We start from the raw sequence: 26,639 nt of genomic DNA, 5'->3' as shown, positions 1-26,639 counted from the left end.
AACCAGTGACGTCACGCGCACATTGTCTGCTACTTCCGGTAAAGGCTAGGCTTTTTTATTAGCGACCAAAAGTTGCAAACTTTATCGTGGATGTTCTCTACTAAATCCTTTCAGCAAAAATATGGCAATATTGCAAAATGATCAAGTATGACACATAGAATGGACTTGCTATCCCCGTATAAATAAGAACATCTCATTTCAGTAGGCCTTTAAAGACATCAAGGATCCGGGCCAATATCAGAACTCCCAGCAACTACAACAACAACGATAATGGAGTCTGATGGAAAACAAACATTGACTACAAAATTACAACGCTCCAAGGGATTACGGAACTAGAAGATCTTTGCTCAGGTGCACATTCATTTCCACTTACAGACATTCAGAGAGCAACACAAATGATTGGTGAACAGAAAAGTAAGGAACTGAAAAACTTCAGCAGTATAGATTACAACAGTTAGATAAGGATATAAATCCAGATACAAATGTTTTCTTTCACACCAGGAATAATTGTTTTTTATCATACAGACAAACAATATAACGGAAAGATTAAAATAGACAACAAACTCTCGATTATTTATTCAAACAGCAAAAGTTTGTATGCAAACTACAAAAACGTGAAGCATTTTTTTTTGAACAATTCAATGGACCCTTCAAAGTTAGTGATACACTATATTGCCAAAGGTATTTGGCTACCTGCCTTGACTCACATACGAACTTGAAGTGCCATCCCATTCCTAACCCATAGGGTTCAAAATGGTGTCGGTCCAGCCTTCCACTTTTCTGGGAAGGCTGTCCACAAGGTTGCGGAGTGTGTTCATAGGAAATTTTGACCATTCTTTCAAAAGCGTATTGGTGAGGTCACACACTGATGTTGGTCAAGAAGGCCTGGCTCTCAGTCTCTGTTCTAATTAAAGTTAAAAAGTTAAAGTACCAATGATTGTCACACACACACTATGTGTGGTGGGATTATCCTCTGCATTTGACCCATCACCCACACCCCCTGGGAGGTGAAAACAGCAGTGAGCAGCAGCGGTGGCCGCGCCCGGGAATAATTTTGGTGATTTAACCCCCAATTCCAACCTTTGATCCTGAGTGCCAAGCAGGGAGGTAATGAGTCCCATTTTTATAGTCTTTAGTATGACTCGGCCGGGGTTTGAACTCACAACCTACCTCAAGGCCACTAAGCTGAATCAATCCCAAAGGTGTTCTAGCCCTTTGAGACATTTGTGATTTAGGACTATATGAATAAACATTGATTGATTGATTGATTTATTGATTATATTGGGTTCAGGTCAGGACTCTGTGCAGGCCAGTCAAGTTCATCCACACCAGACTCTGTCATTCATGTATTTATGAAACTTGCTTTGTGCACTGGTGCACAGACATGTTGGAAAAGGAAGGGGCCCGATCCAAACTGTTCCCACAAGGTTGGGAGCATGGAATTGTCCAAAATGTTTTGGTATCTTGGAGCATCCTAAGTTACCTTTACTGGAACGAAGGGGCAAAGCCCAACTCCTGAAAAACAACCCCACACCATAATTCCTCCTCCAGCAAATTTCACACTTGGTACAATGCAGTCCAAAATGTACTGTTCACCTGGCAACCTCCAAACCAAGACTCATCCATCCGATTGCCAGATGGAAAAGCCTGATTCATCATTTCAGAGAAGGCGTCTCCCACTGCTCTAGTGTCCAGTAGCGACGTGCTTTACACCACTGCATCCGGCGCTTTGCATTGGACTTGGTGATCTTTGGCTTAGATGCAGCTGTTCGGCCATGGAAACCCATTCCATGAAGCTCTCTGCATACTGTATGTGGGCTAATTGGAAGTTCACATGAAGTTTGGAGCTCTGTAGCAACTGACTGTGCAGAAAGTCTTTGCACTATGCGCTTCAGCATCTGCTGACCCCTCTCTGTCAGTTTACGTGGCCTACCTCTTTGTGGCTGAGTTGCTGTTGTTCCCAAACGCTTCCATTTTCTTATAATAAAGCCAACAGTTGGCCCTGCGATGAGGTAGTGACCTATCCAGGGTGTACACCGCCTTCCGTCCGATTGTAGCTGAGATAGGCACCAGCGCCCCCCCGCGACCCCAAAGGGAATAAGCGGTAGAAAATTGATGGATGGAAAGCCAACAGTTGACTTTGGAATATTTAGGAGCAAGGGAATTTCACGACTGGATTTGTTGCACAGCTGGCATTCTATGATAGTTCCACGCTGGAAATCTCAGAGCTCCTGAGAGCGATCCATTCTTTAACAAATGTTTGTAGAGCCAGTTTCCATGCCTAAGTGCATGATTTTATACTTCTGTGGCCGTGCCAGGTGATTAGGACACCTGATTCTAATAATTTGTATGGGTGGCCAAATACTTTTGGCAATTTAGTGCATCTCAGAAACACGGATGGATGCTAAAAAAAGAAATGGATTTTGATCTGGAAGGATATGAACTAAATTGCATCAACAGAAACAAGAACAAAGTGGGAGTAGCTGTGTACGTGATGAAGAACCTAAACTACAAAGTGGTAAGAAATATGTAATTAACTATTCATTATATCTTAGAATGTATACCCATTGAAATATGTCATGAAAAAAAACAAAAAGTACTGAACAGTTGAATATAGATCATCGAAGTCAAACATTGATACGTTTCAGAACTGGATTAAGGCAAATTTTACTGAAACCAGTCAAAACATGTTTTTTTTATTTGGAGACTTCAACATTGACCTCTTGAACCCAAACAAACCAAAGCCCATAGACGACTTTATTGACACAATGTATAGCCTGAGTTTATATCTAAAATCCAAGGCCAAGCAGAGTCTCAGGACAGTTGATACATTTTTTACTAACGATTTTGATAATAATACCTGCTAATATCCGACATCAGTGATCATCTGCCAGTTTTCATAATCTATAAGCGAAACTACAAGAAATGGAACATTGATAACAAAAATACATTTTGAAGAAAATGTACAAAACAAAGTATGACAGCTTTCCAGAATGATCAGAGAGATCAAAGTTGGGACAATTTTACAGTGAAAATGATGTAGATAATGTATATTGTATTTTTTTTTAAATACCTTCGAGATACTTTATGACAAACACTGTTCATTGAAATAACTTAGTAAGAAGTAAAATAAAAATAATCAACCATGGATGACAAAAGGACTGAAAAATGATTGCAACAAGAAGAATACATTATATAGAACATTTATAAATCAAATATCTACAGAGGCAGAAAACAAATACAAAATGTGTAAGAACAAGTTAACTGGCATACGACTAACATGTAAAAAATAATCCATCCATCCATCCATTTCCTACCGCTTATTCCCTTTGGCGTCGCGGGGGCGCTGGTGCCTATCTCAGCTACAATCAGGCGGAAGGCGGGGTATGCCCTGGACAAGTCACCACCTCATCGTAGGGCCAACACAGATAGAGAGACAACATTCACACTCACATTCACACACTAGGGCCAATTTAGTGTTGCCAATCAACCTATTCCCAGGTGCATGTCTTTGGAGGTGGGAGGAAGCCGGAGTACCCGGAGGGAACCCACGCATTCACGGGGAGAACATGCAAACTCCACACAGAAAGATCCTGAGCCCGGGATTGAACCCTGACTACTCAGGACCTTCGTATCGTGAGGCAGATGCACTAACCCCTCTTCCACCGTGAAGCCCGTGAAAAATAATATTACAGTCAATTATTGGACCAGAACAAAAACAAAATGATAGCAACATGGGGCATCTTAAATAGCATTATTAAAAATTGTGCTAAAAAGAACTATCCTAAATACTTCTCAGGTGGAAATGTATAAAATGACAATAGGAACGAAGTAGGCGAAAGCTTCAATAAGTACTTTGTGAACATTGGACCAAACCCGAAGGATGATATTCCAGATCCTGAGTCAGTGTCTGTGATGGACAGAAATACAAACTCTATGTTCCTCGAAGGCGTGACAAAAGATGAAATAATCAATATTGTAAAAAAAAATTAAATCCAAGACCTCAACTGATTGTAACAGAATTTATATGGAAACAATAAAAAAGGTAATTGAAGAGATTTCAGAAACTTTAACATATATTAGCAACCTATCATTTCAAACAGGCAAATTCCCAGATAAAATGAAAATAGCAAAAGTTTGATAAAACAACAAATTGTCCAAATTTATGAATACAAATAAACACTCAAAAACAACCAATACGGATACAGAGCCAACATCTCAACATCCATCCATCCATTTTCTACCGCTTATCCCTTTAAGGGTCGGGGGGGTGCTGGAGCCTATCTCAGCTACAATCGGGCGTAGGGCGGCGTACACCCTGGACAAGTCCCCACCTCATCGCTGGGCCAAAGCAGATAAACAGACAACATTCACACTCACATTCACACACTAGGGCCAATTTAGTGTTGTCAATCAACCAATCCCCAGGTGCATGTCTTAGGAGGTGGGAGGAAGCCGGAGTACCCGGAGGGAACCCACGCATTCACGGGGAGAACATGCAAACTCCACACAGAAAGATCCCGAGCGCAGGATCGAACCCATCTCAACATCAATGGCATTAATCGAAAAAACGGAAGAGATAACCAATGCAATGGATAGCAAAAAATGTGCTGCTGAAGTGTTTATGGATTTGACAAAAGCATTTGAAAAAATTAATCATAACATCTTAATAAACAAATTAGTAAGGTATGGAATCAGAGTGTTGGTCTTGAACTGGGTTAGAAGCTACTTAACCAACAGGAAGCAATACGTGAAGATAGGCGAACACACTTCTACGGAGCTGAAAATGTTTTGTGGTGGACCTCAGTGATCTATACTTGGACCAACATTGTTTAATCTCTATTTAAATGACATTTGTAAAATTAACAAAGCACCAATATGATTCAGTTTAAGAGCTTGTTCAAACTATAAGTGTTTACAAAGTACAAAGAAGAACATTTATGGTGAACATCTTGAACCCTTTTTTTCAATAAAGATTATGTATTTAATATTTGTTTACTTAATATGGTATATTATTTATTTGTTCACTGTTCTATTACAAACAGAGAACAAAGAAATGGGATAAAATTCCTATGATCTGAAATGGAGTAGGATTAAATAATGATTGAAGTGACAAAACTTGCAATCCTACAATATTTTGTTTGTGGACAAATAGATAAGACTGCCATCAAAACACATTCAATCTTTTTATTGACTAGCGCTAACACAATCCAGTGAACTCATTATCACTGCCAGCAAACTGCCGCTGCTAAGCGAAGAAACACCGCTGAGCTAAAATGCTGTTCTGAGGGTGTTCTTGCTGACATCACATCTAACTTGGCAACAGTGTGTGTGCCTCTTAAAGGCACACACACACACACACACACACACACACACACACACACACACACACACACGCACACGCACACACACACACGCACACACATACACACACACACACACACACACACACTCTTCTCATGAAACATCTCTCAACTGTATTAGCCAGACATTTAAAGTTTGATGTATTAAATAACAAATTATTTATCTTCCCTAATAATTTATTAAATCAGTTAAAGAGTAATTCCATTATAAGTTCAATTACATTTTTTGAGAAAGTAACGAGTAAAAAGTATAAAAAACCTACACATTTCAAAGTGATTTTCCAGACACTGGCAGGTAATGACATTGATCTTATGTTTTTTTTCGTCAAGGAAAGTCTTCCGTTTTTTGTTAGGAACGGCTGAGCCAGAGTTGGACCTCGATGCTGAGAGAGACTGGTTACAAAAAAAGGAACAGAAAAAGTCGGTGCAAATAAAAGGGCAGAGCCACAGGTAAAGGTCTGGAAGCCAACAGGTGATGCACACTGGAAGTAGCCAAACGAGTGGAAAACGTCCTTGGTGAAAGCGAAACATCGAAAAATCAACTGGCAATTATAAGACTGGCAGGTGAGTTTAAAGTAGACCAGATTCAAATAAGCTGCAGGTGTGCAAGAGTGGCTCTACCCGAAACTCCGAAAACAGGTGCTGCAAAGGAAAGCAGATTGGCGGCGGCAGAGCAGAAATACACACCACAGTAACCCCCCCTCTTATACAGAGACTCCTGGCGGTCTACCTGGTTAATTAGGATTGAGGCCTTTTGGAGTCTAAAAAGACCTTCACAGAGTAAGCTGGGAGCCCATCGATCATGCGCGGAGGAGGAGGCGCCGATGGAGGACGTAGGGGGCTTAAAGTTAAAGGCTTGATGTTGGACACATGGACTATTCGAATTCCGAATGATCGAGAGAAAAAACAGGAGCTTCACAGCAGCGGAAATGATGATCTTGACAATCTTAAACGGCCCAACGAATCTAGGAGACAGCTTCATGGAGACACCAGCCAAAGGTAAGTCACGTGATGAAAGCCATACCTCCTTTAAAGGGTTCTATTTGGGTGACAGAATTTTATGACAATCCGCCAGCTTGCGGCCCTAAGCAGTAATTTGGAATAGGCAGCACAGCACACGAGGTGGATGGACGGAATTGAGACCTTTGAAACAAAAGGGGCTGGTAACCATAGTTGGATTTGAAGGGTGACATACCTGTGGCCGGGCAGCACGTTGGGACAGGGGTTAGTGCCTGTGCCTCACAATACGAAGGTCCTGAGTAGTCCTGAGTTCAATCCCGGGCTCGGGATCTTTCTGTGTGGAGTTTGCATGTTCTCCCCGTGACAGCGTGGGTTCCCTCCGGCTTCCTCCCACTTCCAAAGACATGCACCTGGGGATAGGTTGATTGGCAACACTAAATGGGCCCCAGTGTGTGAATGTGAGTGTGAAGGTTGTCCGTCTATCTGTGTTGCCCCTGCGATGAGGTGGCGACTTGTCCAGAGTGTACATTGCCTTCCGCTCGAATGCAACTGAGATAGGCTCCAGTACCCCCCACAACCCCAAAAGAGACAAGCGTTAGAAAATGGATGAATGGATGGATACCTGTTGCAGAGGAGACGAAGGAGTTGTGGCGTATTCCATCCAGCGGAGGTGGGAGGACCTGGAAGGAGGGTGTCGCCGGCGTACGCAGCAGAGAGGCGACTCCAAGTCTTGGTTTGCCTGCTTTGTCCGTCCGTTTGTCTGAGGGTGATGTCCAGATGAGAGGTTCCCCCATGCGCCCAATACCTTGCAAAAGGCCCTCCAGACTTGAAATGTGAACTGGGGCCCCCTGTCCGACACAAAGTGCACAAGGATGTCATGAATCCGGAAAATATGTTTGATGAGTAGCTGGGCAGTCATTGGGTATGACAGCAACTTTAACAGGGCAATGATGTGTGTCATCTTGGAGAAGCAGTCCACCACATTGAGGATGAACACAGTTACCACGCGATGCTGGTTGGTCTGTGATAAAGTCCAGCGCAATGTGGGATCATGGTGGTGGTGGGAAGCCTTGCCTCTGGCACAGATGGCGCAGGCAATGGCGAAAACCTTGATATCCCAACCCATTGCGAGCTAACAGAATCTCTGGGCGGCCACAAACAGTGTGTGGCTCACGCTGGGATGGCAGTGCCGTGAGGATCGATGACAGAGTCAAACCCGGTTGACGTTGGTATCGCCCTTTTAGGCAATCTGCCTTCCTCCTCTGTTTTTTTTCAATTAATTCATGGAGTTTATTGTCTAGGCAAACTGCCAGATTAATAAATTCATCTAGCAAGGCAATCTCGTCACGGGCAGCCAGTTAATTTTTAATGCAGCGCTTAAGCCCTTTTTAAAACATACTACAAAGGGCAGTGTCGCCAAATCCCCTCTCGGCTTCTAAAATACTGAGGTCAATAGAAAAAGTAACCACGGAGAACTTTCCCTGTTTAAAATCTGTCTGCCTCCTTGCCCTTAGGTGGATGGTCAAAAATGTTTTTCATGTCACTTAAGAAAATGTATGCTGAGACATGTACGCCAGCCGAGTTTTATTTGCTGCCATCACCGAGTATTATCGGACCATAAACTCATGTTAAGGCTATTTTGGGCTGGTCTGATGAATAGGAACAGGGCTGCTGGTCAAAAACTAAAGAAGATTGATGAAGAAACTGCTCATACGAGCCAGACTCACCGGAGAAGTGGGGGGAATGTTAAATGTTGGTTCCCGAGGAGCGTGAGGGGTCGCTGTTGGCGTAGAAATGATGGCTACCGCCCCGGAAGGGAAGCCACCCGGGTTAGTAGGAGCATTAGCTAGATCTAAGCGCTGGTAAGACGTTCCTACATCAGTGGATGGTGTGGTGATGGCGTCTGCCATGTGGCGCAACAGCTGATCGTGGTTCCCGACCAGTTGCCACCGTTCTTTAGAGCAAAACTGGAATGTTCAAACTCTGCGGGATCTATGTTGGCCGGCTGATTCTGTTAGAAACGGTTGAGCCGGACTGGGACCTCCGTGCACAGTGCACATGTTCCAAAACGAAAATCTAAATGAATAATAAAAAGCGCACTCAAATAGTAGCGGAAACAAACACAAAACACACTTGACAAGGAGTGGATAAAAAGTCAGTACAACTACCAGGGAAAAAAACACTGGACTTTGTAGATGTCTGGGAGCAAACAGGAAGCAAGGAACACAAGAAGGATCCAAGTGAGTGGAAAACTTCCTTGGCGAGAGTGAAACATCGAACAATCAACTGGCAATGAGAGGATTGGTAGCTGAGCTTAGATAGGCCACAACCAAATAGGCAGCAGCTGTGAGAGAATGGCTCCAACTCGAAACCCCAATAACTAATGCTGAAAAGGAAGCAGGTAAATGACAGCAGAGCAGAAAAACAAACTGCAGTGTTTGCTCTGCGGCAAAATGCATTATCGTCTTGAGAAATTATGTCATCATCTCATTCTAGAGTTGTCCCAATACCAATATTTTGATACCGGTACCAAAATGTATATCAATACTTTTCCAAATAAAGGAACCGTAAACAAATGTCATTATTTACTTCATTTTAACAGACAATTTTATGATACATTAAACATATTTTTCTTATTGCACTCAAATAACAACTTTAGAAGATTAAAATAAAAATTAAAAGTCATTAAACACACTAGGCTGTTCTTATTGCAGTTGTATAGATTTGTAAGTTGTCCTTTATGAAATATGGTCTGCCATAATTTAGGATCAGGTGATAATTTACTGCCATTGTATTAAATGCTTCATGATTTATGGTTGCCACACTTGGTCTGTGCTTTGAGACAAATACAATCTTTAGTAAATACTAAAAAATAATACAGCTAAAGCTACACAGATAAGTCATGTGGCAGGTAAAGCACACATTGTTAAAGATAAATCAAATCAAATCAAATCAAATCAAATCAACTTTATTTATAAAGCACATTTAAATTTACAACAGGGTAGCCAAAGTGCTGTACAATGGGCAGGTTAAAAGATAATACGAGAACCGAGCAAACAAAACCACACAAACAAAACATGATAAAAAATAAATAAATAAAACATAAAAACATAAAAACAGGTTCACAGCAGGTGTATAATGGGGCGCCATTGCAGGATGGATATCACTCAGTGTTAAAAGCCAAAGAATAAAAGTATGTTTTTAAGAGAGATTTAAAAACAGGAAGAGAGGAGGCTTGTCTAACACTCAGAGGTAGGTCGTTCCAGAGCTTGGGAGCAGCAGCAGCGAAAGCTCTGTCACCTCTAAGCTTCAGCCTTGTGTCAGGGACCGTCAGTAGAAGCTGATCGGCTGATCTTAGGGATCGGGTGGGGCAGTAAGGCTGAAGGAGGTCGGAGAGATATGTTGGCGCCAGGTTGTTTAGACATTTAAAAGCAAATAGAAGGAGTTTAAAATTGATTCGATAACGCACAGGGAGCCAGTGAAGGGACGCTAATATAGGGGTGATGTGCTCACGTCTGCGAGTCTGTGTTAGCAGACGAGCAGAGGAGTTCTGCACGAGCTGCAGGCGGGCGAGGGAAGCCTGGCTAATGCCTACATACAGGGCATTGCAGTTGTCTAAACGATTCGAGATAAAGGCGTGAATTAATTTCTCGAGCTCATGTCCTGACAGAAGCAGTTTCAGTTTCGCTATTTGGCGTAATTGATAAAAGATAAAACACAAATATTAGGAATTTGTCACAAAATTCAGCGATTTCACTTGCATTAGTTTGTTTGTCTAATCTTGAACAGGTTTGTGCTGAAAACAAAGTTTCGTTGTACTTATGCGATGAACATAAAGACCTATCCTATCCTATCCTTTGTGCTACTGTACGGAGGCGGTTTTGACTGTACTAATAATTAGCAACAAGCCAGATGTGTGCGCGTATTCATATTTGTATGTGCACAGCAAAGCAGCTGTTTAAGTATGGTACCTGTATACTTATTGTGCAAGGTCCCCTAATTGTTATTAAAATGTTTACTTAAGTTTGAAGCAAAGATTGTAATACTTTAATGCCACCTTTGACGAGGCAGGTTTTAAAGCAGCGATTGCAGCGTGGTGTTTTCGTGTTTAAAGTGTCACCTTTATTGGTAGTTTACTTTTCCTTAGCCAATCAGGAGCTTCTTTTTTAAGTTTAGCTGTTAATGACTGCTTTTGTTAAGCTTTAAATCTAATTTTCTTTATGCGCTTGCTAAGAGTTCTAAGAATTTAGTCACAGACGATGATTTTAGTTTCCGCCCATTTGTTCGTCATTTGTTTTGCTGTGCATTTTCTGTTTTTAAGACATCATGCTTTAAATTTTCTGTAGTGATGCATTAATGTTTTCCTTGGTCTACTAGTAGATTAGATTAGATTAGATAGTAGTTTATTTATTCCTTCAGAGTTCCTTCAGGAAAATTAAAATGTTCAGCACAATCCCATTCAAGATCAGACAAACATTACAGGGAGACAGAACAAGATCGCTGACGGGTCTGCCGGCTTCCAGCGCCCCTTACAAAAAAGATAAGATACAGGTAAACAAGGTAAACAGGTAAAATAAAAAAATCGGTCTAAGCCTGGGCCCTGGACTGATGCCAAGGAAAAAAAACAACAACAACTCATAGCCATAGTACATATCCCTCTCACATCAAACATCAAAGAATACAAAGGACATGACAGACATTAAAGCAGTGGATACAACCAGCCACTTCTATGAATAAAAAGTAAAGTAAACATATAAAATAAATAAACAGTAAATATATGAATAATAAACAGTATGCTTGCCTTTTACAACCTTCCCATGTTGTTTGTACTTGGTCCAGATTTTGGACACAGCTGACTGTGAACAATCAACATCTTTTGCAATATTGCATGATGATATACCTTCTTAAAAAAGTTTGATAATCCTATGTCTGACATCTCTCAAATTGGAGAAATGATTCATGTTAATCCACCTGCTGCAACAGCTCTCCAAAGTGTGAACACTCCTTTTTAACTGCCGACTCATGAACAGATGCAGGTGTTAGCTTTGGAAATTAAATTTTACAAGGTGATTCTATTATTTCCCTCAAAATTTAGTCATTCTTGGGGTTGTATTTTCTGAGGGCATAGTGCTGTTTCAAACCTGTACTGTGGCTGCGCTCTTACTGGGAAGGACTGGAAATCTTCTTGTCCCCTTTTTGGGAATTGCAACCATTTGAGTTAGACCCTCTCCTCATCAGCCAAGATGGCGATCGCTGAGGGTGGTAAGAGTCCATCACTGCACACTTGACATCTTGACAGTTTCAAGTGCAACATCTGAGTGAGTGCACTCAAGGCTTTTCTTTTAGTTTCTGCACTTCTATACTTACACTTCAGTAAGCATACCACGTACACTGTGTACATACAGTCTTGGCCAGAAGTCTACATACACTTGTAAAGAACATAATGTCATGGCTGTCTTGAGTTTCCAATACATTCTACAACTCTTATTTTTTTGTGATAGAGTGATTGGAGCACATACTTGTTTGTCACAAAAAACATTCATGAATTTTTTTCAAACTAATTTATTATGGGTCTACTGAAAATGTTTCCAAATCTCCTGGGTCAAAAGTATACATACAGCAATGTTAATATTTGCTTACATGTCCCTTGGCAAGTTTCACTGCAATAAGGAGTTGGAGAAATTATTGGAAAATCAAGACAGCCACATCATCCTGTCTTTCACAAGTGTACAGGTGCTGTTCGTATTATTAGAATATCATGAAAAAGTTGATTTATTTCAGTAATTATATTCAGAACGTGAAACTTACATATTATATCAATTCATTACACACAGTGATATATTTGAAATGTTTATTTCTTTAAATGTTGATGATTAGTACTGACAATTACTGAAAATCCCAAATTCAGTATCTCAGAAAATTAAAATATTAGTTACGACTAGTACCCAAAAATATATTTTTTTGAAATGTGGGCCAACTGAAAAGTATGAACATGGAAAGTTTCAGCATGTACGGCAATCAATACTTAGTTGCAGCTCCTTTTGCCTGAATTGCTGCAGCAATACGGCGTGGCATGGAGTCCACCAGTCTGTTGCACTCCTCAGGTGTTATGAGAGCCCAGGTTGCTTTAATAGTGGCTTTCAGCTCTTCAGCATTGTTGGGTCTGGCATCTCGTATCTTCCGCTTCACAATACCCCATAGGTTTTCTATGGGGTTAAGGTCAGGTGAGTTTGCAGGCCAATCAAGAACAGGGATACCATGGTCCTTAAACCAGGTACTGGTAGATTTGGCACTGTGTGCAAGTGACAAGTCATGTTGGAAAATGAAATTTTCACCTCCATAAAATTGGTCCGCGGCAGTCAGCATAAGGTGTTCTAAAACTTCCTGGTAGACTGCTGCATTGACCCTTGACCTCAGGAAACACAGTGGACCAACACCAGCAGATGACATGGCACCTCAGACCATTACCGATTGTGGAAATTTGACACTGGACTTCAGGCAACGTGGATTCCGTGCCTCTCCTGTCTTCTGTCAGACTCTGGGACCTTGATTTCCAAAGGAGATACAAAATTTACTTTCATCTGAAAACATAACTTTGGACCACTCAGCAGCAGTCGAGTCCTTTTTGTCTTGAGCCCAGGCGAGACGCTTTTGACGTTGTCTCTTATTCAAGAGTGGCTTTACACAAGGAATGCGACAGCTGAAGCCCATATCTTGCATACGTCGGTGCGTGGTGGTTCTTGAAGCACTGACTCCAGCTGCAGTCCACTCTTTGTGGATCTCCCCCACATTTTTGAATCGGTTTTGTTTGACAATCTTCTCCAGGGCGCGGTTATCCCTCTTGCTTTTTCTACCACATCTTTGTCTTCCCTTCGCCTCTCTATTAATGTGCTTGGACACAGGGCTCTGGGAACATCCAACCTCTTTGGCATTGACCTTTTGTGTCTTGCCCTCCTTCTTTAAAGTATCAATGGTCATCTTCTCGACAGTTGTCAAGTCAACAGTCTTCCCCATGATTGTGTGTCATACAGAATCAAAACGAGAGACCATTTAAAGGTTTTTCCAGGTGTTTTGAGTTAGTTAGCTAATTAGAGTGTGGCATCAGGTGTCTTCAATATCTGACCTTTTCACCATATTCTAATTTTCTGAGATGTTGAATTTAGGGTTTTCATTGGTTGTCAGCTATAATCATCTCCTTTTTGGCCAAAAACACTTGAAATGTATCAGTCTGTTTGGAATGAATGTATACATTCTACAAGTTTGACTTTCTAAATGGAATTAATGAAATAAATCAACTTTTTCATGATATTCTAATTATATGACCAGCACCTGTATGTAAACTTTTGACCACATTTGTAGTTCCTGAGTGCGCCAAATGTTGACGGTATAGTGCTGTCCCCAGGATATTATTGTTCTAGCACACTTCCCATAACTGTAATTATTTGTCCTGTTCTCCTCTGCTTATCAACGATAAATTGCAACCACTCTTTGGCTACATTGCCAAGATGGCGCCCATTTGAGTGTTCTTCAAAATGCTAAGTACCGTATTTCCTTAATTGCCGCCGGGGCGCTAATTAATTTAAAACATCTTCTCACTCCTGCGCTTACCAAAGGCATGCAGTAAAAGTAAGCATGCGCTAATTATTTTAAAACCTCTTCTCACTCCGGCACTTACCAAATGCATGCAGTAAAAATTTGAGTGTGATGTAAGCTTGGACCTTAAATCCTACTGAATAGCTCCTAATCTTCTTCCTTTTTATCCGATTTCAAATTACCGGTATTGAAATCAGCCTCCTCCATTTTGAAAAGGATGACAGGGGAAGTGTCACTCGTGACGTCCCGAGTTTGACCAGGCGGTAATACTAAGCATGCGCAAATTATTTTGCAAAGGGAGTTTGACCCGGCAGTAATTCAAGGCAGGCATATACTATATGCCCTGCGGCAATTCAAGGAAATACGGTAAGTACAGAAGTACACCAATGGAGACGCAGCAAGTCACAGTGTTTCTTTAACGAGCTGACGGCCTCGTCGTCGGCGCCACACATAAAGACAAAAACGCACCTGGGAGGTGAGCAAACAACGCTAATTTTGCCGCCGCCGTGAGTTCCCTCGAGTGGACTACTGCCGTGATGGACGACCGTTTGTTTGCTGGTCACACGACCACGTTTGTTAGACACTGTAACCACGGCGACCGGGTCACTCGAGGGAGACAACGCTTTGACCTGGACAATGGACACAAGCGTCGTTACGTAACTACAACGCCAACGTGACGCTTGGAGGACGCTGGCCGGGCGTCTTCCCGCCTTGTTCGTCTTCCTCGTCTCTGTCCTCATTCGTCCTCTGACGCACTCGCTTAGACGTGCGTCCAACCAGCTGTGCAATCACACACATGCACACACACACATCTATAAATAGTTTGTGTGTTTGTCTTGGTGTGCGGAAACATTTCTCCCAATTGTCAGCCCCTCGCTCATCTCTTAGAATACTAACAAGTCTCCTTGTCCTTCCTCCTCCCCCTGAAGAAGACCTCACTGTCCTCACACTTTGAGCAAACATTGTTAGCATTAGCTTGTATGGTTGAAAAAAAAAAGAGTGCCCACTAGTGGCCCGACGTGCTCACTGCACAAGGTTACATGCTGACTACAGCTCATTAAAGGCCTACTGAAATGAGATTTTCTTATTTAAACGGGGATAGCAGGTCCATTCTATGTGTCATACTTGATTATTTTGCGATATTGCCATATTTTTGCTGAAATGATTTAGTAGAAAACATCCACGATAAAGTTTGCAACTTTCGGTGCTAAGAGAAAAGCCCTGCCTCTACCGGAAGTCGCAGACGATGATGTCACATGTTTGATGGCTCCTCACATATTCACATTGTTTTTAATGATGGGAGCCTCCAACAAAAAGTGCTATTCGGACCGAAAAAAACGACAATTTCCCCATTAATTTGGGAGAGGATGAAAGATTCGTGTTTGAGGATATTCATAGCGACGGACTAGAAAAGAAAAAAAAAACGCGATTGCATTGGGACGGATTCAGATGTTTTTAGACACATTTACTAGGAAAATCCTGGGAAATCCCTTATCTTTCTATTGTGTTGCTAGTGTTTTAGTGAGTTTAATAGTACCTGAAAGTCGGAAGGGTGTCTCCACGGGTGTCTTGACGCGCAGTGTCTCAGGGGAGTCGACGGCAGCTATGGACGGCACAAGCTCAGCTTTTCTCCGGTAAGAACTGACTTTTTAACCACAATTTTCTCACCAAAACCTGCTGGTTGACATTCCGTCTTGATTCATGTTCGCATGACTGCGCTCTGATCCATAATTAAGTTTCACCTCCAGGAATTTTAAACAAGGAATCACCGTGTGTTTGTGTGGCTAAAGGATAAACCTTCCCAACTTCATCTTTCTAATGTGACTTCTCCAATATTAATGGAACAAATTGCAAAAGACTCAGTAACACAGATGTCCAAAATACTGTGTAATTATGCCGTTAAAGCAGACGACTTTTAGCTGTGTGTGTGCAGCGCTCATATTTCCTGACAGCCCGTGACGTCACATGTAAACGTCATCATTACGCGACGTTTTCAAGAAGAAACTCCTGGGAAATTCAAAATTGCAATTTAGTAAACTAAAAAGGCCGTATATGCATGTATTGCAATGTTAATATTTCATCATTGATATATAAACGCCTCACAATACGAAGGTCCTGCAGTCCTGGGTTCAAATCCAGGCTCGGGATCTTTCTGTGTGGAGTTTGCATGTTCTCCCCGTGAATGCGTGGGTTCCCTCCGGGTACTCCGGCTTCCTCCCACCTCCAAAAACATGCACCTGGGGATAGGTTGATTGGCAACACTAAATGGTCCCTAGTGTGTGAATGTGAGTGTGAATGTTGTCTGTCTATCTGTGTTGGCCCTGCGATGAGGTGGCGACTTGTCCAGGGTGTACCCCGCCTTCCGCCCGATTGTAGCTGAGATAGGCGCCAGTGCCCCCCGCGACCCCAAAAGGGAATAAGCGGTAGGAAATGGATGGATATATAAACGATCAGACTGCGTGGTGGGTAGTAGTGGGTTTCAGTAGGCCTTTAAAACTTTATACTAACTTTATGGTCATTTTGTTGCTATGGTTACCCTCCTAATAATGACGTCACGTCATCTCGTCCACATTTCCGCACTACTTACGGGGGAATTTGTCGCCACCGTGACCCACCCGGCGCCCCGCTTTTCCGTCGCAGCACCGCGCGTGCGCGGGCGGGAGGGCTTGTGACGGCAGAGAAGGCGTGGACGCGCGACGCGCGCACGGACGGACGCTCGCCGTCTCCCAGTCGCGGCGGAAGAAGAGGAGGAGGAGGAGGAGGAGGAGGAGGAAGAAGAAGAAGATGAAGAAGATGGATGTGGTCTGAGCCTGGCGGAGACATCATGGGCTGCATCGGATCCAGAACCATCAGTAAGACACGTGTGTGTGCGTGCGTGCGCGCGAATGTGTGTGAGAGACGAGCATGCAGCAGTCACGTGATGATACCCCCCCACCCCCCACCCCCCTGTGCTACGTTTGTGCCTTTTCGGGGGCTTGCATGTGTGTTTGGGTTACTATGACGCCGTGCGTGTGCATGTGCGCGACTAATGGGAGTGTGCGCGTGCGTGACATACAACTTAAGGTCATTGCCCCCCCCTTATTCTCAAAACGTCACCTTCCCGCGTGTTTGCCTTGCGTCACACTGACACGTCATTAACTGGAGACACACGCACGCGCGCGTGCACACGCACACAACCAGCATGACTTTGAGGATGAGTCACATGCAGGCTGCGACGTGCACGCGCACACACCTGTGCGAAAAAAGCTGGAAAAGGACACGAAAAGCTCATTTTGCTGCCGTGGAGAAAGCGTCTGAGGCTGGCTGGCTGGGCGGGAGCAATCATGGTGGGACTGTTGCGTTGGAAACACTTGTCAGTCCAGTGTTTATAATAATAATAATAATAATAATTATGAACTACTAGATTTATATCGTTCTTTTCTATTGTTAGATACTCAAAGCGCTCACAGAGAAGTGGGAACCCATCATTCATTCACACCTGGTGGTGGTAAGCTACATCTGTAGCCACAGCTGCCCTGGGGTAGACTTACGGAAGCGTGGCTGCCAGTTTTGCGCCTATGGCCCCTCCGACCACCACCTTTCATTCATTCATCATTCATTCACCAGTGTGAGATGGCAAGGGTGAAGTGTCCTGCCCAAGGACACAACAGCAGTGATTTGGATGTCAATAGGTGGGAAGCGAACCTGCAACCCTCAGGTTTCTGCATGGCAAGGCCGCTCTACCCACTACGCCATGCCGTCCCTGTTTGTTACAGAACTGGTGCCCCTAGGGCAGGGTACCCACACCTTTTCTTCTCTCCAAGGACCTGTTCATTCATCTACCCATCCACTTTCTACCGCTTGTCCCTTTTGGGGTCACTGGCGCCTATCTCAGCTGCATTCGGGCGGAAGGCGGCGTACACCCTGGATAAGTCGCCACCTCATCGCAGGGCCAACACAGATAGACAACATTCACACACTCACATTCACACCCATCCATCCATCCATCCATCCATCCATCCATCCATTTCTTACCGCTTATTCCCTTTGAGGTCGCGGGGGTGCGCTGGTGCCTATCTCAGCTTCAATCGGGCGGAAGGTGAAGTACACCCTGGACAAGTCGCTATCTCTCAGTGGCCTAGTGGTTAGAGTGAAGTGAAGTGAAGTGAAGTAAATTATATTCATTTAGCGCTTTTCTCTAGTGACTCAAAGCGCTTTACACAGTGAAACCCAATATCTAAGTTACATTTTAAAGTAGTGTGGGTGGCACTGGGAGCAGGTGGGTAACGTCCCAAGACCCTGTATGCTGAAAAACTGCAACTAATGGACGTTCCCATAAAGATGTTTTTTTTTGAGTGAGCGATGACCCTCACCACTTATGAATGAAAATGAAAGATGATAAATTAAAGACAGACATGCCATTAGGAAAACGTTGGCAGTAGGCTGGGGCCTCACAATATCTCATTAAAAACGTTATTTGGTTCTCTTTTTTCCACCAGTCACACACTTGGCCTTCACAATAATAGTGTCACATACGGTCAAACTAACTAACAAGCAATCTCCCAAAAAAATCTTATACACTTAAAGGGGAACATTATCACAATTTCAGAAGGGTTAAACCAATAAAAATCAGTTCCCAGTGGCTTATTTTATTTTTTGAATTTTTTTTCAAAATTTTACCCTTCCCGGAATATCCCTAAAAAAAGCTTTAAAGTGCCTGATTTTCGCTATTTGTGAAGCCATCTTCCATTTTCCTGTCACGTCATCCAGTGATGCCAATACCAATAGCACAGCAAGATATAGCGACATTAGCTCGGATTCAGACTCGGATTTCAGCGGTTTAAGCGATTCAACAGATTACGCATGTATTGAAACGGATGGTTGGAGTATGGAGGCAGAGAGCGAAAACGAAATTGAAGCAGAAACTGAAGCTATTGAGCGAATAGCTATTGACGCTATTCGGCCATGTTTGCCTTAGCATCGCCGGTATAATGTGCAGACCAACGATTGGAAGTTTCGCATTTTGTGACACTGGATCAATTTGAATCCATCGATTGGTAAGTGTTTGTTTGGCATTAAATGTGGGTGGAGGGAAACGCTGTTTGTAAATATAGTTTCAAATGTACATACAGCTAGCCTAAATAGCATGTTAGCATCGATTAGTTGGCAGTCATGCCGCGACCAAATATGTCTGATTAGCACATAAGTCAACAACATCAACAAAACTCACCTTTGTGATTTAGTTGACTCTATCGTTGGAAATGCATCTGCAGGTTATCCATACATCTCTGTGCCATGTCTGCCTTAGCACCGCCGGTAAAATGTGCAGACACTCCGGCACATTCATTGAAGGTCTGGCGGCATATTTCTTTGACTTTATTCTTGGAAATGCATCTGCTTTGAGTGTCGCAGGATATCCACACAATCTTGCCATCTCTGTAGTAGCATAGCTTTCGTCGGTAAAGTGTGCGGAACAAACGACTGACCATTTCGTCGGCTTTCCCCACACTCGTATTTTGAAGAAATTTCGTCCAAATTCTTGCCACTTTCGCATCTTTGGGCCAGTGGTGCAACTTGAATCCCTCCCTGTTAGTGTTGTTACACCCTCCGACAACACACCGACGAGGCATGATGTCTCCAAGGTTCCAGAAAATAGTCGAAAAAACGGTAAATAACAGAGCTCAGACCCGGTGTTTGTAATGTGAAAATGAAAATGGCGGGTGTGTTACCTAGGTGACGTCACGTTCTGACGTCATCCCTCCGAGAGCGATAAATAGAAAGGCGTTTAATTCGCCAAAATTCACCTATTTAGAGTTCGGAAATCGGTAAAAAAAAAAAAAGGTCTTTTTTCTGCAAAATCAAGGTATATATTGACGCTTACATAGGTCTGGTGATAATGTTCCCCTTTAATTAATGTTGAACAATGTTCCTATTAATGCCATGTTGTTATATGGAGTGTGATGATTTGTCACCTCATTTCTGTTTGTGCTTCCTTGTTTTGTGTTCATCAGTGCTTTTATTTTGGTTCTATTTCCTGCTTGTCCCGCTGTCTTTCCCCTCTGCCTTTGCCAATCAGCATGTTTCTATTTATGCCTGTCTCGCGCACTCCCCAGTGCTCGAGGATGGATTCATGTCGGTGAACTGTACATGCAAGACTGCTCCCTTCTACGTTTATGAATTAAAATCCTCTTACCTGCTATTTATCCTCCTGGTTCCTGCATTTTGGGGTCACAAATACAACTGCAGCCATGCGAGCTCCTAACATGGAGGGCCCCAATTACTAGGTAATGACTAAATACGCACCTGGCTGCAAGTTGTGGTAGAAGCCACTCAGGGAGCCGCCACCTTACATCTATGATGTATTATTACATCCTCTGGACTTTATTCATGTTCCATGTGCTTTGTATAATTTCCTTTCCAGCGCTCTTATTTTCAGTTCCACTTCCCGTTTGTCACCTGTTCTCCAGTCTGAGCTTGATTGGAAATCAGGACACACCTATTCCCGGTCTCGAAACAGCATGCTTAACAGCATAACTTTCCCTCTGCTTGCTTTATCCGTTTTTGTCTTTTTTGTTCATTTCACTGTTGCACAATTTTTTTATATAGTATATATAATTTTTATATATTATTATTATATATTGGGGCTTCACGGTGGCAGAGGGGTTAGTGCGTCTGCCTCACAATACGAAGGTCCTGAGTAGTCCTGGGTTCAATCCCAGGCTCGGGGTCTTTCTGTGTGGAGTTTGCATGTTCTCCTCGTGAATGCGTGGGTTCTCTCCAAGTACTCCGGCTTTCTTTCACCTCCAAAGACATGCACCTGGGGATAGGTTGATTGGCAACACTAAATTTGCCCTAGTGTGTGAATGTGAGTGTGAATGTTGTCTGTCTATCTGTGTTGGCCCTGCGATGAGGTGGCGACCTGTCCAGGGTGTACCCCACCTTCCGCCCGATTGTAGCTGAGATAGGCGCCAGCGCCCCCGCGACCCCAAAGGGAATAAGCGGTAGAAAATGGATGGATGTATTATTATATATTTTTTTATTGTTAATAAATATGCTTTTAATTGCACTACGCCTGCCATCTCTGCATCCTGGGGTTCCCACACAACACTTTAACAACATGTATGTCATCATGCCGTATATTCTGTGCTTTTACGTTATTATAGGACCAATTTGGGACAAATGAGAGGTTTTCTGCACAAAAGTTTGAGTGAAAGAAAGCACAAGTTAAAAATGAAAGTTTCAGAGCTTGAAGAATACAATTATAATGGAGAAGAAACATGGAATTATTCTTACTTCCGGTTAATTACGCTGTCATTTTACTCTACAGTCACATGACCACTGGGGTACGTACCATGAGACTTTTTATCTCGGTGCTGAATTGTGTGATTGACCCAAATGAGGAACCTTTGTAGGTCTATTGGTTGGCTAAGAGCTTTCTATGACATCATCGCAAAACACCTGCTTCACTTCCCTTCACTTCCTCCTTGTCCTTATAAGGGCAGCGACAAACCACATTGACATAACAGGACAAACATGTTCAAAATGCTTCCATGGTCTTATTACGGGGGGTGATGATGATGATCGTCATCATCCTCACACTATTAAGAGTGCAAGCATCATAAAGTGGGGGGTGGGGGGGCTTTGACCGTTGTGTGTCATTGAGCTGGAGGAGGGGGAAGTAAGACCGTTGATAGCATGAAGAGGTCCGTTTGATTTTTTTTTTTAGCAGAACGTCTTCTTCCGTTTTCTGGAGGATGGGGGTGATCGAGCAGAGGGGGACCGACAGGGGAGTCTGGCAGGAAGTGAAATAAAATGATGATATCATCCCTGCTCGGACCAGGAGGTGAAAGTGTGTCTATTGTTATGGATAGACATGACGAGCCGGGTTGAAGCCCCGCCCCTAGCCTCGAAACGTGAGCATGACATCTCTCTCGGAGGAGCTTGCTGCTAAAAATAGCAGATCAATGAGAGATACGAGTAAATATAGGTCATGTGACCACGTGACATCATACATAGTTATAGTGGCTAACGCGAGACTCGTGCTAGCTTTTATCAGTTGCAGTCCAGTGAGTATTTATATCATGTGATGATCTTTACGCTGTGTAAAGTTGAGGTTACCCTGACTCATGAATTGATTACCATGAACTAATTAATGTGGACGCCGACTTAAACAAGTTGAAAAACGTATTCAGGTGTTACCATTTAGTGGTCTATTGTACGGATTATTGGTCATGGGTATGACGTTAAACTACATCCAGGCATGAGATGGGAGGTTGTGTATGGGGTTAGTGAGTCCCAACTAACGTCTATAAAATGCACACAAAGAACCGTTTGCACCTTCTCTTGTGACTGGCGGGCGGTCAGCGCCATAAAGCTGAGCGGGTCCTTGGGTAAATGGGGCGCGGAAAACCAACAGGACAGACTGCGTTCAACAGCCCAGTAAGGCAATTAGTCTAGGAGAAGGATCTCTGATATAAAATACCCCTTCCAACCCGCACCAAGCCAGCGTGGAAGGTGTAGGCTAATAACCAGCATGAAAAGTACGCCAATCACTATGACAGAAACATGCTGAGGCTTTCGTCCAGCAGTGGACTGACAACGGCTGATGATGTACGGAATATGTACTGTACTGTGCAATCTACTAATAAAAGTTTCAATCAATAAATCAATCAATCAATCAATCACTCTGCCTCCTCTTACCACATAACCATGAGGTCAATCAAGTCTCCATGGCGTTCTTGCTCATCTTTGTTAGTCCCAAATCACAAAAGGCTATGATGTGTTGCATGTGGTATCTCAAATGGAACGCTCCTGTAGGGCAGGGCAATATGGCCTTTTTTTTAATATCTCGATATTTTTAGGCCACATCGCGATACACGATATATATCTCGATATTTCGCCTTAGCCTTGAATTAACACCTGATACATATAATCACAGAAGTATGTTGATTCTACGTGTCTACATTAAAACATTCGTCTTCATACTGCATTAAAGGCTTAGTGAAATGAGATTTTTTTATTTTAACGGGGATAGCTGGTCCATTCTATGTGTCATACTTGATCATTTCGCGATATTGCCATATTTTCGCTGAAAGGATTTAGTAGAGAACATCCACGATAAAGTTCGCAACAGGAGAAAAGCCCTGCCTCTACCAGAGGTCGCAGACGATGACGTCACATGTTGATTGCTCCTCACATATTCACATTGATTTTAATGGGAGCCTCCAACAAAAAGTGCTATTCGGACCGAGAAAACGACAATTCCCCCATTAATTTGAGCGAGAATGAAAGATTCGTGTTTGAGGATATTGAAAGCGACGGTCTAAGAAAAAAAAAAAAAAAGTAAAAAAAAAAAAACGCAATTGCAATCGCGTTGCATTGAGACGGATTCATATGTTTTTAGAGACATTTACAAGGATAATTCTGGGAAATCCCTTATCTTTCTATTGTGTTGCTAGTGTTTTAGAGAGTTAAATAGTACCTGATAGTCAGAAGTGTACGCGCAGTGTCTTGGGGAAGTCGACGGCAGCTGTACGGGAGGCGCAAGCTCAGCTGATATCCGTTAAGAGGCGACTTTTTAACCACAATTTTCTCACCGAAACCTGCTGGTTGACATTCGGTCGGCATCCATGTCCGCTGTGATCCATACTAAAGTTTCACCTCCGTGAATTTTAAACAAGGAATCACCATATGTTTGTGTGGCTAAAGGCTAAAGCTTCCCAACTCCATCTTTCTACTTTGACTTCTCCAATATTAATTAAACAAATTGCAAAAGATTCAGCAACACAAATGTCCAAAATACTGTGTAATTATGCCGTTAAAGCAGACGACTTTTAGCTGTGTGTGTACGCAGCGCTCATATTCATAACAGCCCGTGACGACTTGCGTACACGTCATCATTACGCGACACTTTTCAAGAAAAAAGTCCCGGGAAATTCAAAATTGCAATTTAGTAAACTAAAAAGGCTGTATTGGCATGTGTTGCAATGTTCAGTAGGCCTTTAATATATACTCATTTTATACTTTCATGCAGAGAAGGAAATCACAACTACGACAATTGATTAAGACAGTATTTATTAAACAGTTATTAGCAGGTGACTTTTCAAATGATGCCATATTAGGAGTAATGCTACTTTTGGTAGCAACGCTTGTGCCCCATGCTTGACAAATTAAAGTAGTCTGTTTGACATATTCCCGCTTGAAGCTGAACCACTGCCAGACAATGGACCCCCTGCTGTTTTTCTTGGGAATTAATTCTTCCTTCATTCACACCTTCTTTCTCTCGTATTACCACTCGCACGGCTTCGCTAGCATCACAGCTAACGTAACCCACACCGCTACTTCTCTGCTCTGTCTGCGAGGGCGTATATGTATGTGACATATGACGTGACAGTATGTGACGTGTGTAAGAAGGTGCGCTTACACTCTCTGAGAAGGAGACACCAGAAGGAGTGGGAAGAACCTGGAGTGTAATTCCCGCAGCTAAAAGCAACTGCGTGAGAACGTATACTCGAATATCGCGATATAGTCATTTTCTATATCGCACAGAGACAAACCCGCGATATATCGCGTATATCGATATATCACCCAGCCCTACGCCCCTGTCAGTACACTTCATTAAGTACCCTGTGTCCAATTTTGAGACTGCACTGCTAATGTTCGCACTAAATACTCGATTCCTCTTAATTTCTCTTTTTTAATTGCAAAAATTGCAAACGCGCGAGTTAGTCCTTGCTCTTCCGCGACATAGCCAAGATGGCGACAATTGCGGTGCACTGCAATTTTCCATACTTCTCAGTATGCATGGGCACCAAAACCTGGTGCCATTTTGCCGGAGTAAACATTTGCAAACACACTGAAAAAAGAAGTAGCTAAACAAATGCCATCTTTGACAATGATATTGTGCATTTGACGTTTTGTAAATAGTTTTTTTTCGGACTAAAAGGCTCACTTGAAATCCTTTCATTTAAAAAAAAAATCAACAGTGAGCTCATGCTCTGGTGTGCCAAATGTACGTTTTAATTCTGGTTGTGCAAACCGACCTCGAAGCATTTTTATTTCGTACATGCTGTAATGATCAATTTGACCAGTAGATGGCTGTCACACATAAGAGAGACTAGTTGAAAGCAAGTTGAAGTCCGTTCAAAAAATGACACTAGCAAGTCCCCGTAAGCAAGCAACATCAAAACGTTAATGGTTCATTCAGAATATAGAACAATACACAGAAAAATCCGTCAAAATGTTTTAGCACAACTTTGATGAGCCACGTACTGCGCTTCAACCAACGGGTATTATTATGGTGTGTGTATAAGGACTAGGGATGTCTACCAGGTACAGGTATTTTATAATACCGGTTCCTAATTGGGTCGGCCTTCTTGGACCCTGAAGATTCTGGACTATTGGTATATTTTTATCCAGCTGACCGTCGTAATTATGACACGCTGTCACATTTGATGCAGCCGCCACTGCATATACATAAACAACTATTAGCTTGTAATTGTCATGATCCACGACTTGGATCATGGCATATTCTGGTTTTGGTTCTGTTTATCACATTCTGTCTAGTATTTGTCTTCCTCAGTTCTTTGTGGCACTTCCTGGTTTTGTTCCGTTGTCATAGTTACCCATTTAGTGTCACCTGTCTCTCCTTTGATCACGCGCACCTGCCCTTGATTAGTTATCTCCCTATTTAAGACCGCCTTTGTTTGACATTCTTTCTTGGACTCTTGTTTGCTTCACGCTACAGTTGACGTCACTCTTTCCAGCCTTGTGGTTACTACCTTTGTGTACATTAGCTTCCATGCTATTTCAGTAGTTTGTCCCTAGCTCCTGCTAGCGCTTTCTGTTTTGTTTGTTAGTGCCTTCGAGCAAGTGTTTTTGGTTCTTAGTCTGTTTTAGTTAGTATAAATAAATTATTGTTCCTACCTCACACTGTGTCCATCTTCGCTGCACCCACAAGAGAACAATTCGTCACCACAATGCCACCAAGACGTCACAGTAATAATTGCAAATAGGAAGCAACACCACACAAAAGTTTATAACACCACAATTCATCCTGAAAAGTCCCTCAAGTCACGCACGCTAATAAAAGTTATATAGTTTCAAGTGAACACTACTTAACTCACAACCGCTCATTGCCATCTATTAATCCACAGGCTAATAATAATCCAAACAAATAATTGATAATACAATAATCCATGAAGTTGCCTTGACGCAAGATAAAATCAGCCTGCTTAAATGTGTCTCTTACAGTTATTTCTGTTTTTGGGACTATACAACGGGACGATTAATAATTCCACTTGATCACTGAGTAGGCTGACCATATTGTGAAATCCTAAAAAGAGGAAACATATATGCGTGCCAAGGCGGCCACCACGCCAAGGCCGGGACTAGGTGAAAATTTGCCAATGATACTTGAACTTGCTTTATAAATAACATATTTATATAAATGAAGCATTTTTTCTCCTTTGTTGACAGCAGTAAATTTTTGGCTTCCCACTTTTTTGTAAGCGTTTTGTAAACAAATGATAAACATATGCATTGTCCTGTTATATCTCACATTCTATATTGTGTTTTGTAAAAAGGTTGTCAGAAATGTTACAAAATTCATTAAAATAAAAAATAAAAAAAGAAGACAAATTTGTATACATTTGTAAATGTATTCAATTATAAACATTCATTCACTTTCTTCTTTCCTTCATGGATCTAAACTTTACCGCTGCTGGTAGTTTTTTCTATGTTTTT

The 26,639-nt window shown here is 42.4% G+C and overlaps 1 protein-coding gene across 4 annotated transcripts in view; it reads left to right on the top strand.

Annotated features, from left to right (window-relative positions):
- The first annotated feature begins 16,631 nt into the window (after positions 1–16,631).
- LOC133557723 (uncharacterized) overlaps positions 16,632–26,639 on the top strand; it is a 42,382-nt gene continuing 32,374 nt past the window's right edge. For all 4 annotated transcript variants that reach the window (XM_061908448.1, XM_061908447.1, XM_061908446.1 and 1 more), the window contains exon 1: positions 16,632–16,768. In XM_061908448.1, the coding sequence (XP_061764432.1) occupies positions 16,714–16,768 (55 nt within the window). In that variant the 5' untranslated portion in view covers positions 16,632–16,713. The remainder of the gene's footprint in view (positions 16,769–26,639) is intronic.

This window comes from Nerophis ophidion, linkage group LG08 (assembly GCF_033978795.1).
Source record: "Nerophis ophidion isolate RoL-2023_Sa linkage group LG08, RoL_Noph_v1.0, whole genome shotgun sequence".
Lineage (NCBI taxonomy): Eukaryota > Metazoa > Chordata > Actinopteri > Syngnathiformes > Syngnathidae > Nerophis > Nerophis ophidion.
The sequence above is the reverse complement of the archived record's forward strand: the minus strand, read 5'-3'. Positions and strand labels throughout refer to the sequence as shown.